Source organism: Sycon ciliatum, chromosome 9 (genome assembly GCF_964019385.1).
Source record: "Sycon ciliatum chromosome 9, ocSycCili1.1, whole genome shotgun sequence".
In the NCBI taxonomy this organism is placed as follows: Eukaryota; Metazoa; Porifera; class Calcarea; order Leucosolenida; family Sycettidae; genus Sycon; species Sycon ciliatum.
Window position 1 is genome coordinate 17,392,277 of NC_088651.1, and position 13,619 is coordinate 17,405,895.

General features: G+C 44.6%; 1 protein-coding gene across 1 annotated transcript in view; it reads left to right on the top strand.

The window, feature by feature from the left end:
* Positions 1 to 6,904: 6,904 nt before the first annotated feature.
* Positions 6,905 to 13,619, top strand: part of LOC135824304 (disintegrin and metalloproteinase domain-containing protein 9-like) — a 30,452-nt gene continuing 23,737 nt past the window's right edge. The window contains exons 1-3 of the mRNA XM_065337036.1: positions 6,905 to 7,062; positions 9,843 to 9,914; positions 13,561 to 13,617. Of these exons, the coding sequence (XP_065193108.1) occupies positions 9,890 to 9,914; positions 13,561 to 13,617 (82 nt within the window). The 5' untranslated portion in view covers positions 6,905 to 7,062; positions 9,843 to 9,889. The remainder of the gene's footprint in view (positions 7,063 to 9,842; positions 9,915 to 13,560; positions 13,618 to 13,619) is intronic.

The window sequence follows — 13,619 nt, forward strand, 5'->3', positions numbered from 1 at the left end:
TGTTGGGACAGCACCCATAGTCGAGTTGCACACCCTGGGGGGGGGGGGGGGGGGAGTATGTACTCTTAACCCCAAGAGTGTGCAACTGCCTGAACAACCTCTATGCAGTGCTGTGACGGCAGAACTTCACATCACGTGACATGGTTCAAAAGGTTACACTGGCAAACAGTGCAAAGTGACCACAAGAGAGTTGTACCCAAAGCTGGGTTTCGTACAACCCTGTATCAATCATGCACAGAGTGCAAATAATGTGTACGGGTTCATCGCGTGACTTGAAGTTCTGCCGTCGCAGACCTCACCGCTGGAGTTGCACACTCTTGGGGGTTATATACTCTTGGTGAAACGTATAGCCCACAGTCAAAACAAGGTAAATACACTGATGCACAGACCCACCCTGTGCGCTGGTTGCACCTTCTGCGCGCGTGCACGTGGAGTTATCACAAAAGCGGGTTGCACTGCCTGTGAAACGCATAGCACACAATCAAAGGAAGCAAAATACATTAATGCGAAGAATACTTGCTTTCCGGTGTCTCTTCATCTATCTAATCTGCCTTGTGTGATGTGTGTGTGTTTGTTTCGTTTGTTTGCTTTACCTTTGCAACAGTATGCCGATGGATTTCACTACAACGCCACCTTCCATAGCGTTTTCATTTCTATATCACCAGTTTATGTCCTGGTGTGGAACTTCTCTCTTCATACTTACAATACTCGTGCATGCACTGTGTGTGGTCACATGCCCCTACACGCCCGTGCCTTCATGTTTTTGGATAAGCGCGCACGTGTTTATATTGATTTGCATTAAGTGTGTGTGTGTGTGTGTGTGTGTGTGTGTGTGTGTGTGTGTGTGTGTGTGTGTGTGTGTGTGTGTGTGCGGCTGCGTTTGTACACATGTATGTTATGTTACGTGGATATCGTGAGTACATACTTGCTGGTAATATTTGCACTGCCGTGGCATTGCGTTCACATAGAACCTTCGCTGGAGGCCTGTCCGTGCTGGGGCAGGACTTCCTCTTGCCATGTATGCTGCAGAAATCAAAATAATAAGAAATATCTTGGTGTCACAGCCAGTCATACGACTTCCTGGCACGTTCATGATGCCTATATAGATATAGAAAATGTTCATGCCTCTTTTACCCTCGAAGAAACGGAAAGAAACGAAAAAGAGCCCGGCCAGGTTGTGCCACTGTGTTCATAAGTCGGGTTCCTGGAAAGAACAGAGTGGTCGACGTTGGGACAAAGAAGTGCACCACGTCCGTCACACCGACTGTCGGACGCAAAAATACCCAAGACATTACCTGTTTTCTTTCTCGCGCACGGCTTCATTCACTTCCATGTTTCCCCTTCGATCAGCCTGGGCGAACTATAGTGCACTTTTCTAACACTAACACCTGCCGAAGATCTGGTCGAAACGGGAAAGAGACCACCTCGGTGGGGCCGTTTTCCCTTCGTCGTCTCGACAGAATATTCAAGGTCGTCGACAGTTCTCAGCTGAAGAAAAAAATTCACGGATATTATGGGCTTGAGTCGGACCCTGTCCACTAAAATCTGTGACGTGTCCTCTCCCGGGTCTATACAACTCCCTGTATAAAAGCAAGACACGTATAGGGGTGGTGGTCGGGGACGTGGTGAGTTTCAGGTCCGTCCGCTTCTCATGGATGGGATGATCCTTGGTCTATGATCTTTCGCTTCCTCAAAATTATCAGAAAAGTTCGGCAACTCGTCAACTCCTTTTTTTAGTACCGCTACAGCTTGTGAGTTTCAGCTCATTCAGCTTGTGAGTTTCAGGTCCGTCCGCTTCTCATGGATGGGATGATCCTTGGTCTATGATCTTTCGCTTCCTCAAAATTATCAGAAAAGTTCGGCAACTCGTCAACTCCTTTTTTTAGTACCGCTACATGTAGAACAGAAAGTGGAAAACTGATCGCGATGTTTGCCACTTATTTCAGCTCTTTTATGCTCTTTCGCTTATTCACAACTATCGTAAAATTTCATCTCCACTCACGACAACAAGAACTTGAGTTGAAAACTGACCACGATGTGTAGACACTTTTCATGTTGCCGTTTTCGGACAGGCTGTTTCCAGGTACCAGAGCATGTTCACAGTTGTGAGTTTCAGCTCATTCAGCTTGTGAGTTTCAGGTCCGTCCGCTTCTCATGGATGGGATGATCCTTGGTCTATGATCTTTCGCTTCCTCAAAATTATCAGAAAAGTTCGGCAACTCGTCAACTCCTTTTTTTAGTACCGCTACAGCTTGTGAGTTTCAGCTCATTCAGCTTGTGAGTTTCAGGTCCGTCCGCTTCTCATGGATGGGATGATCCTTGGTCTTTCGCTTCCTCAAAATTATCAGAAAAGTTCGGCAACTCGTCAACTCCTTTTTTTAGTACCGCTACATGTAGAACAGAAAGTGGAAAACTGATCGCGATGTTTGCCACTTATTTCAGCTCTTTTATGCTCTTTCGCTTATTCACAACTATCGTAAAATTTCATCTCCACTCACGACAACAAGAACTTGAGTTGAAAACTGACCACGATGTGTAGACACTTTTCATGTTGCCGTTTTCGGACAGGCTGTTTCCAGGTACCAGAGCATGTTCACAGTCGAATGTGAGGTGCGAACTGAGCTGACAACGAAAAACTGCCACAGACCCCTGCAGAGCTAGGCTGACAGAGTACGGGGTGCCATTGACGGCGGGCTTTATTGCTACCGTATTTTTCCGTATCCATTGACCACGGGCTTTATCGCCAATATCGGCTCATCAAGGCCACCGCGGGAACGTCGCTCATTGGCTACAACCATAGCAACGGTACGGTAAAAAACCTGAATGGTCTATTTTAAAAGATCAAATGTACGGTGGGTTTATGTGGAGGGGCAGAAGGAGGGAAAACGGGCTTCAAATGTGTATGGTACTAATTATTGCATGCAGGGGCAGCGGGGAAATGGGTCAAATTATGGTTATGAAGTGTGTACGTACGAACTACTGCATGCAGGGCTCGGGCCTCGGGGTAGGAGGTAATGGTGCGCGTATTTAGAAAAGCGATCCTGTCGTGAATATTGTGTTCACATGGCAGAAAAAACGACATCGCTATGCTACGTAAGTTTCTACGTAAGGTGCTCGGTATTTCGCTTAGGCTACGTAAGTCTCTACGTAAGGTGCTCGGTATTAGATCTACCAACGGGTGGTAGCCGTGTGCTGTGCGCGTGCACGGCAGACATTGTGTTCAGTGCATGCAGTCCGCGGATCCGTGTTCGGATGTGCATGCGCGAGGAACTTCCTTCTTTGGAACTGCTTCTTGCATGAGCTGTTTCGGATATTTCGTCTCATGGCCTGGCTTATTTCGTTTCGGCGCTGCTGAGACCTCCTTTCGCGGAATATTACTCAATGACAGGTGAGTTGACCAGTTGCCTTTGATTCATTTGCTTGTGTTGACTCTTTCATTCAGGAAAAGTGTGCTGATTTTGGGGCGGAATGCAATAAATAATGGAAAAGTTGACAGGATCTCTTTTCTAAATTTTGCTTTTCTGCTGCCGAGCTGCGAGGCCTCCTTTTACGGAATACTCGATGACAGGTGATCTCTAAGTTGACCGGTTTCCTTCGATTCATTTGCTTATGTTCACCTTTCATTTACGGAAACGTGTGCTGATTTTATTCGGATTTAGATCCATTTTTATTTACCGGTCCTGCTGAATCAAGACGCGGAGCGAGTCGGCTGCCGTCTGAGGACTCCAAGGGACTTGCAGCTGATGGCTCAGCGAGCACTGGATCGCCGTGAATGGACATATCTGTGCAACGCAGTTACAGATGCGTACAAGGCAGAGTACTGGTGAAGGAAGCTGGCACTGCAATGGTTTGAGCTACATTCTTTGTTGTTGGTACTCTGATTATCCGTATTATCCGTATTCACATGGCCTTGCCATTCATTCAGTATATTAATGTCATCAATAATGATATTCTTGTTTGTATTAGTTTATGTGACACCATTTTCTATTTTTCTTTGCCTGCCTGCCTGCTGGCGGCCTTTTTTCGCATGGTTCGGTGCAAGCGAATTTGGGCGAGCCCATTGACGCGGGAGCACAAATAATAATAATAATAATAATTTATCTCTTTGCCCTTGTCTACAGTGTGCGAAGAACGCGAGTTCAACTTCTTGACGGTAAGGCTTATGTTAGATGTGTTGTCGAAATACTCATATTCATTGTACATTGGTACGTTACAAGTAAGACACTGGTCAGTGGCATACTATCGTTGACAGTTCCCAATCTGGAGGGAAAGGTTCAAGTACCAATTGACCGAGTTTGCAAAAATAATAAATTCGTATATCAGGGGAAATCTCTATTGTGGAGAGGTTCAGTAACTTGTTTGTTTCATACGAAACAAGCCAATGGGTGCAGTCTCGTCTCGTGAAAATCTCGTACTTGTATGATTGGATTTGTTTACTCAAGTCTGGGCTGTTTGATTTGTGAGTACCGCCGAGATTGCACTGCCTCAAATAAAGTTTCGTGCCGGTAGAGCAAGAATTACGATCTGCAATCTGTTTCTAGTACCTGCAAGAATGTGCTGTACATGTATCGTATTTTCTCTGTTGTTGTTTCAGTTGCCGTCATGTTGCTAAAGAAAGGTTCAGTAGAGAGGTTCTGCAAAACGAAAATTCGAACGAAGTTTCGCGACAGTCCTTGCGAAAGTGTGTGCGAATTTTTGCACGAACTTTGCGTTCTGCACATTTTCGTAGTTTGCGCGGGCCAAGTGCACTTACGCCATGACCCGATCTCACGAAATTTCCTACGACAGTTCATTTCGCGTTCCCTGCAAGTTTCCCACTTCATGATGTAGAGCGAAAGTTTGTACGCATTTTCGTTTTGCAGAATCTCTCTAGTGACTCAATTGTTTCATACGAGACGATGAGTCGGTGTGGCTTAGAATCTTTCGCTGTAGAAGAAATCTATTCGTATGTCTATTGGAGATATAATTGTATTCTCTGGTTATAAAATAGGTTAAGCTCACAGAATAAATACCATCGGTCCCTTGGTGTTCGTCCTAAAGAGGTTCGACTGGATATCATTCATACTCACCAAAAGATGTGTAAGATTTTATTATTGTGGAGTGCCTTGTTTATCTCTCAGTACCTCCAACCATAGCCTTGCCCCTTTTCTCCTCAGGATCAGTGTAGTTGTTGGAACGAGGTTTTGGACTCAGCAATGTATTCGTTTACATTTTAATACATGTTTATTGTTCCTCCTTTGCTGTGTTGTTTTAGACAATCGTGGACTAACAGTTTGAAGTCATTGAACTACTTCCAAAAGTTGTATCGACATCAACAGGATTACGATTTCAGTTTCAATATGATGCTGGATGACCTTATCACGATAACCCATGACTATAAACCATTATAAACACAGAATCAACAAAAACATCTTGAAATTCTGCAACAGCAACATGCACAGAATGACCTCCGTATAAAAAAAGTATCACCACCACTGCTCACATGTTTCCTCGCAGAAGAACATGCATTATGCTAGTGCCATTTTCTGCAAGAAAAGGCTTGCACATCAATGCGTATAATATGGTATTGATATGATGTGAAGGCCATCATTATTGATATAGGGCATTCCATTGATTGGTGACAGAAAAAACAAAAGAAATTATAGCAATAAAAACTGCTTTATGGCAGTTTTCTAAAAAAAGTTATTGTGTTCTAGTCCATGGACCTCGTCTAAAAAGTAAGAAATTAACGAAATGTGATAGCTGAAAATTAAAATTTCACACAAAACCTCACAATAATCACACACAGAATGAAAAGCTACATGCAGAAGACCTTTTCCCCTCGCGATCCTCTTTCCTATGCATGCATGTTGCCAATTGTTGGTGCAGTACAAGTTTAGTGTTGAAAGCAGGGAGTAGTATTGTACTACTCCCTGGTTGAAAGCAGCATTTCAAGTGTTGTGATTATTGTGAGGTTTTGTGTGAAATTTTAATTTTCAGCTATCACATTTCGTTAATTTCTTACTTTTTAGACGAGGTCCATGGACTAGAACACAATAACGTTTTTTAGAAAACTGCCATAAAGCAGTTTTTATTGCTATAATGAATTACTGCATGCAGGGGTAGGGGGTAATGGAGTGTGTATGAACTATTTCATGCCGGGGTCGAGATCCAAATATGGGATGCGTATAACACATGTACATGATCGTACAGTAACAGGCAATATACCGTAAAATCCCGCCAGAGCGCCCCTGCCTCCTCGACGCTTCAGGTGGGGAGGGGCGGATGGGCGAGTCCTACTTGCCGCATTCAGTGCTACATGAAAAAGGACTCACCCTCACAAAAAAAAAGGAACAAAAATGTCGAAGAAAAGTGATCAGATGTTTGGAGACCTATTCAAAAATCCGCTTGATTAGCTCTCCACTCACCCTCGAAGCACTGGAACTGCGCAAAAGCAATCGATATCTCAGTGTTTGTCCACAATGTCTCCACAAGTTGTCTAAATCCTTCAGCAAAATTGAGAACACCACCAAAATGCCCTTCAAATTTCCCGCGGTTGCAAATAAAATGAGGACCCTTTCTGCAGCTTTTTCAAACTTGGCGCATCGACTGCCTACGAAAACTGTTCGTGCATCTCGTACACCGACCAAAGGTCAAGAGCCAGGAGTCGGACAGACCCGACAAAACGCAGGGTTTGTGCGATCCCTGGTCAGGAGGGTGGGCACTGTTGCGTGCATTTCCAACGGGGCCGGGCACCCGTCTGCAGTGCAGTACGGGGCGCTCTGGCGGGATTTTACGGTAGTAGTGCATGACATGTACTCTTGCTACAGGTAAACATGTAACACATCATGGTCAAGCAGGAATTGAAGTACTACTTTCTAGCTGTCAGAATTATAAGAGATTAGGAATAGAGGATCGAGTCAGATCTGAAGGAGCTTTTCGTGGAGTGTAAGCGTGTTTTGCGTCAGGTGTCCGTGCAGTTCCAGTAAATACCTATTGGATCGCGTGATAGTGTTGCCTCATATCTAGTCCGGAACTGAACCGAATTCCTACCGATCTGGAGTTGTCGCTGAACCAAACGGTGTGAGTCTTTACAAGTTCTTATACTAACGAGTAATGATGGGGGTTGGGTTGTGTTCATTTGAATTCGCAAACCGAACGGACTGTTCATGTACATTGTCAGGGTAGCGAATGGGGCCCAACTAACCCAGGCATGGGAAAGAAATTTTTAAAAAGGATCTTGCAATTGGTAAAAAAAGATAAAAGATATGAGGGAGAAGAAGGACAAAGGGATTGTAAATCGTGGTCAATTCGAGAAGAAATGAAAACAGAAAGGAGAAAAGGAGGTGATAATAATGGTGGTCACGGCCAATGTCCGGAGCAGCGGCAGGACACTTTAGACACGTGCATGTACTTACATAGAAAGAACAACAGGAACAAAAACAGGAACAAAAACAGGAACAATTATGGGTCATGCCGGTCCAGGAGTGGGAGACAACCACAGGAAAAGAGAAGAGAGTAGAGAGAACTCGAAGCCACACACGCACACGTACACATACACGCACACACACGCACGCAGGCGAACGGCGGTGTTGGTTTTCCGGCACCTTATGGGATATAATTATAAGTATTACATAGTACGAATACCTTGTAAGAGCACAGCGAGGTTGCCCAACAAAATAAGAACGCCCCAGTCTAACCCCTACAAACACACATACCCACAAAAACAAATGATACACACATGCACACACACACACACACACACACACACACACACACACACACACACACACACACACACACACACACACACACACACACAAACGCACACACACACACACACAATTATATAAACATGTGTATACACACCTACATATACACACAAACTCGGAGGGAGTTGTGGTTGCTCGTGAGAGTGCTCAATACACCAAGGTGCAGAGCCCAGTACACACACTTGAGAGGGACGAAAAGCGTTTCTTCTGTAACTCTGAGTTTCACGGTTTTAACCGATCATCAGACACCAACTTGACTACGATTTTCAGAAGATAAGATTGGTATAGGCTGCAAGCTTGGATCATAGCGCGAATGGATGATCCGGGCTGATAGTTTAATTGTAAAAATGCAGGAGTTGGTTGATGGGGTGCAAAAATAGGGACAAAAAAAGAATACACTTTAGGCCTAGGCTCATGCAACCACATGGTCTTCTGAGGGAGGCAAGAAGAAGGACAATGGGGTAATTATGAGCAGCACGTCACCTGCGACTGCGAGTGGTGAGAAGGTTATGTGACGGCTGATGGTGAGAATTTTGAAAGGTAGTACTTATTTTCATGCCTGCACTTGCTAACTAACTCCGATCAAACTTTCGTTTTGCATTTGATTCGTAGCAAATGCGAATGGTCCCTACTAACTACATTACTGCGACACCAAAACTCTAATTATGTTTAGCCATTATCGCATCAGCGTGGGGTTGAAAAGAAAACACTGCGGTTACCTATAAGTTGACATGTGTGGATTCACTGTATTGCAATGATGGCATAGTTCATCTTGTTGATAGCCATCATTTAATCTGGCCGTTCAATAGCAATTCGCGTCATTTTTGCAAGATTTCTTTTTTGAGTATTTCCCTTCCCTTTCAAAGAGACACACATCGCAAGTACGCGTATGTGTGTGTGTGTGTGTGTGTGTGTGTGTGTGTGTGTGTGTGTGTGTGTGTGTGTGTGTGCATGTTTGTACATGTATGTGTGCATGTGTGTGTACTTGGTCTGGCTCATCGCAATTGTTGCTTATCTATCGCCACTAAGAACAGGATTTTTTTACCGCTCTGTGAAATTTCCAGTAGGCATAGTGAGGAAGCATGATACAAGAATACTCTCCGCCACAAGAAAAAAATTTCAGCGCTGGAATCAGGTGAAGCGAGTCGAAGAAAGGAAGCAAAGAAAGCAAAATACACGAAATAAATCCGCGAAGGAGCTCGTTCTTGCACTCACACTTTTACAGGTCCAGAGTTCATTCAACTCTGCATCACTAGAGCTGCCGCGCCGTTACACGAGCTGACATTTGCTGTTGTCTAGCTGCTGGTGTTGACTGGAGTATCTCTTGCCTTCTCAGGCTGTCGTATGGCAGCAATGAGAAAGGAACAGTTGTGGCTGTCACTTCGGTGCTTGAAGGAACCATGGGCAGTGTGACTCGTGTGTCGACACAGTGTGTTCAACAAAGCCTTCGAGGCATACAGGCTTCTCCAGACAGCTGTCATACGCTCTGCTGGATACGCTGACCACGATACTTGTAATGCTGCTGCAAGTCCACCAAGCAAGGAGCAATAACCGTCCGCCGGGCGCATCGCATCAAAAACACCTTTCTTCTTCATCATGACGCTCATGCGGCTCATACTCCTCTGCCGTGCACACGTGCCTGTCACGCTCTCCAGGATGTCAGTTGCCCCTACCACAGTTCCGATCTTCGGGTCGCTGCGCTTGGCTTTTGGCAACACAGACAGTGAATGGCCAGATTCACACTTCCCAAAAAAGTCGAACACATCGCGATTCAAAGCGCTAGTCGCGATCATTTTTCTTTGGTGCCTCCTTTGATCTTGCCATCACAACCTCCCAAGCAAAAGTAAGTTAGATACCGTGATTGGACTGGGTTTGACCTGACAAAAAGTGGGTGGGAGATAAGCGACAATTGCGATGAGCCGGACCCAGTATGTGTGTGTGCATGTGTGTATTTGTGTGGGTGTGCGGGTTTCTGGGTGCATGTGTGTATTTGTGTATTTGTGCGGGTTGCTGGGTGCACGTGGGTGGCTTGTGCCAGTGTGTGCATGGGTATACTCTTAACATCCATGTGCGATTTCTGGATTGCCTCAGGGTTTCTTCACCATTCTCGAGGTTCTTTCATATTAAACGATACCAACATGGCCACTTTAAGCAACTCTAAAGGTAGGTCCATGTCAGTTGTTACGAGCCTGAAGAGCCTTGTGTGGTGATTTCAAATTAATAATTATTATTTTAATGTAAATAGAAGAAGAAAACACATGGCAACGAGTTATGAAGCAACTATCCACGAATGTAACTGACTGTGATGTATATATATACTACATACATAGAGATTTCTTATTAGGAAAGAGCTTGGCTGATGTGGTGTATTGGAACTCATGTGAAATCTACACCGCGATTGTTTTCGTTAATAAATAATATTTCTTTTCTTTTCACTCTCTGCCTAGGTGCTTTTTGTTGCTCAATCGTCGTGAGTTCCATTTGGAACGTAGATGAGAAATATTATTATTATATTATTATTATTATTATTTTCCACGAATGTAACAAAATAATAAGCGGTCAGTACGTGCCATAAAAGGGCACAAAATGACAGGCTACAGAGGCATTCAACGACCTAAGACCTAGCTCTAACACATATCCAGTGCGCAAACCAACAGCCTTCCAACTTGGAAGGTTCAAGATTGGGTGGGACCAACGAGGGGAAGGTGAGCGCTGCTGAAATGTGCACCAGCTAAGTCCCAAGGCAACAAAGATTGCAGACTTTTACAGGACGATGACGAGACCAGTTAAAAATGATGATGTGGTTGGTTTGCGGGCTGGAGATGTGTAAAAGCTAGGACTTTGGTCGCTGAATGTTGTTGTTGTTGTTTGAATTTGAATTCTTTATTCTCACGATGGCACCATCGCCAATAAGAGATAAATTTGTGAGAAGGTAAGATTGTTGTTGTTGCTGTTGTTGACTTTTATTTTACTTCACCAACTGCACATGCATGATTGCCTTCTCACCGTCCCATAGGCTCGGTTCTCACAGAAAGATGAAGGAAATGATAATATTCACTGGTTCGAGGGAAAGACACAATTTGTTATGAGGGAATGTAAAGAAATAAAGACCTGCAAGCGGTATAATTATTAAAATGTCTCAGTAGCCTGTCAGTGTTGTGCCCTGTTATCGCACATACTCACCGCTTATTATCTTGTTGCATTCGTGGATAGTTGCTTCATAACTCGTTCCCATCTGTTTTCTTCTTCGATTTTACATTTCCTACTTGCTCATTAAAAAAATTGAAAATTTTTCACGGTTCGCGTGAAACTCAGCTGGAAGCCGAGTTGCATCCACCGTGGGAACACACCACAAGTAAACCCAGAGGCCGCTTACCCCAGGTTTTACCGCACTACAAATATCATGGTAGTAGTCGGTTCAATACACTACGTAAAACAAATACACAATCCATGTACTTCGGGATATCGCAGCCTGGTGTTCCCCTCTGCTTGTCCTGCCCTACCATTATTTCAATTCACATTTGCATTGAAAGTTCACTTTCATGGCCAATGCTAAGATGATCCTTAACCTGAGAAATTCTTAGGCTCACTGTTTTCTTCACTTCACTTTTCCAGGTTCTCTATTCTTGTTCTTAGATCTTTTCTCCCTTTCCATCGTCATCATAACATTGGGCATGATTGCCCATTTGACCTCTGACTTTTTTGACCTGATGAGACGACATGATGCATTCAAACACCAGCATGACTAGTTCGCCAGCAACACTCCACAACAGGTTGCAGTTGCCTGCATTACATTTATTTGTCGATTTGCCCTGCTCCGGCAGCATGCCATCAAACATCAAACCAGGGATTGTCGAGACTTCACTCATATTTTCCGCTCTGCTACTGTAAAAAAATTGGTAGCCATGCCGAAAATAAGTTGATAAAGGAAATGTCAAAAATTAGGAAATCCTAAAAGTTTGCATTATTATCAGTATTTCAGGCTTCTGAAGAGGCATGGCCAGTTTCAGGACCCCAAAATGCCAAGTCTCGGCCATGGAAATCGAGATTTGGGCCGTCCAAAGCAGAAAACGACCTAAGGACCTTGATATCAATTATCAAGTTATGACGGTTCAAAGGTGACGTAACTTTTTGGAAAAGCGTGCGCGGCTTGGAAGTGATCAGATTGTTTTTGTTTCGACTACATCCTTGTCGTCGACAAGAAAGCGAGTGGGCGACTGCTTTTGAAGACGATGATCTTGAGGAAAGCTCACAAGATAGTTGGATCGAGTGTAGTGCACATGCAGAATGAGTCGTCGTCGTAGTTTGGAGCCCATTGGGCTGGCTGCGGAAGAGCGAAATGCACTTGAACCACTTGACGCGAGCTACTATCAAATTTCCGAGTCAGGCGAGTCGAGCTCCGTACAGCAGGCAGTTTCCGTGGAGGAGCACTCAGATGGCTCATCTGACAGCGATAGCAGCATCGAGTTACAGAAAAAAACGCGTCGACTACGGAGAAGCCCTCATTGGCGATTCCAGTGAGTCTGTAGACAGCGAACTTTCCGCTGCTTCTGACAGCGATGACGGCGCCGGCGCGACAGGGCAGGGATCAGCAGATCAAGAGCTTGCCCTAATCGCTGCAGATATTCGAGACCTGAAAATATTTAATCATCCGGCTGCAGCTGTAAGGGCAAGAACCACTATGAATCGCTGTCGCCCAAGCTGCTGGAAGAGCTTATGTTCAGCGCAAAGCAGCTACAGAAGTTCAGCGCGAAGCAGCTGAAAAAGAAAGCAAAAAGGTTTTCATCGCGGGCGTACTGACAACTGCGCTTCGCTCTGAACCTGCCTTCACGCGACACCACTATTCGTATTCACTGCTGGGATCTCAGGTTTGTCAGTCTGTGGCACTCGATGGGTTTGGTCTCAGTCCTTACATGCTGAAGTCGCTACAGGGCATTGTGGAAGATGCAAAAACAAAACCACCCTTGCGTGGCTTGGCTGGCAAATCGCCTGTGAATGTGACTCCTGCGGATGTTGCTGAGCGTGTTGTGACCTTCATTAGGAAGTATGCATCCGTCCATTGAATGCCACAGCCAGCTGCACCATGGGGGCAGAGCAGGAGTAGCCCCAACATATCTGCCAGCATCACTGTCCAAGCTCCTTGTGTACAAGTGTTATGCAGCGTGTGAGGAAGATGATGATGTGTCCTATGAAGTTTTCAGAAGGATTTGGGTCAATCAGTGCTCTTATGTGGAGTTTATAAAGCCGCAAATAGATGTATGTGCAATGTGGGAACAGTGTGGATGCGCGAGATCAGCGATGGTCCTGAATTTAAGAAAAACTTATTGAAAGCCAATGCTGGCGTTCCAGCTTGTCGCCCTGCCAACCTTGCGACCAGTGGACCGTGACAACAGCGCTGCTCCTACCTCAACAAGGAAGTACTGCCCTACCTTAGCCAAGGCAAAGAAACAACCTGGGCTTAGAAAACATCGTATATGTGGAACAAACGACAGTGAAAGACGAAAATACTGTTTGCGATAGTATAATATGGACCCCAAGACATAATAAAGTGATTTTAAGCATGATTTATGTGTCGTATCAGTCTGAAATTTTGTACAGACGTTCACTATGTCCATATAAACAAATTCCAATCAAAAAACAATTTTCTAAAATTTGACCCCTTAGGTCTGTTTTTGCTTTGGATGGCCCATTTGTTCAATATTTTGGAAATTTGATAACTAGTTGCCAATATTCTCAATCACGTGACTCTAGTTGATATAGAAGTCCATTGTAATTTTCCCAATTTCTTCTTGTTTGTGCTGGTGTGAAGGTGTCCTGATTGGCTGCTTGCTTCTCTTCAGTCCTCTGTTGATGATTGGATGCAAGGGT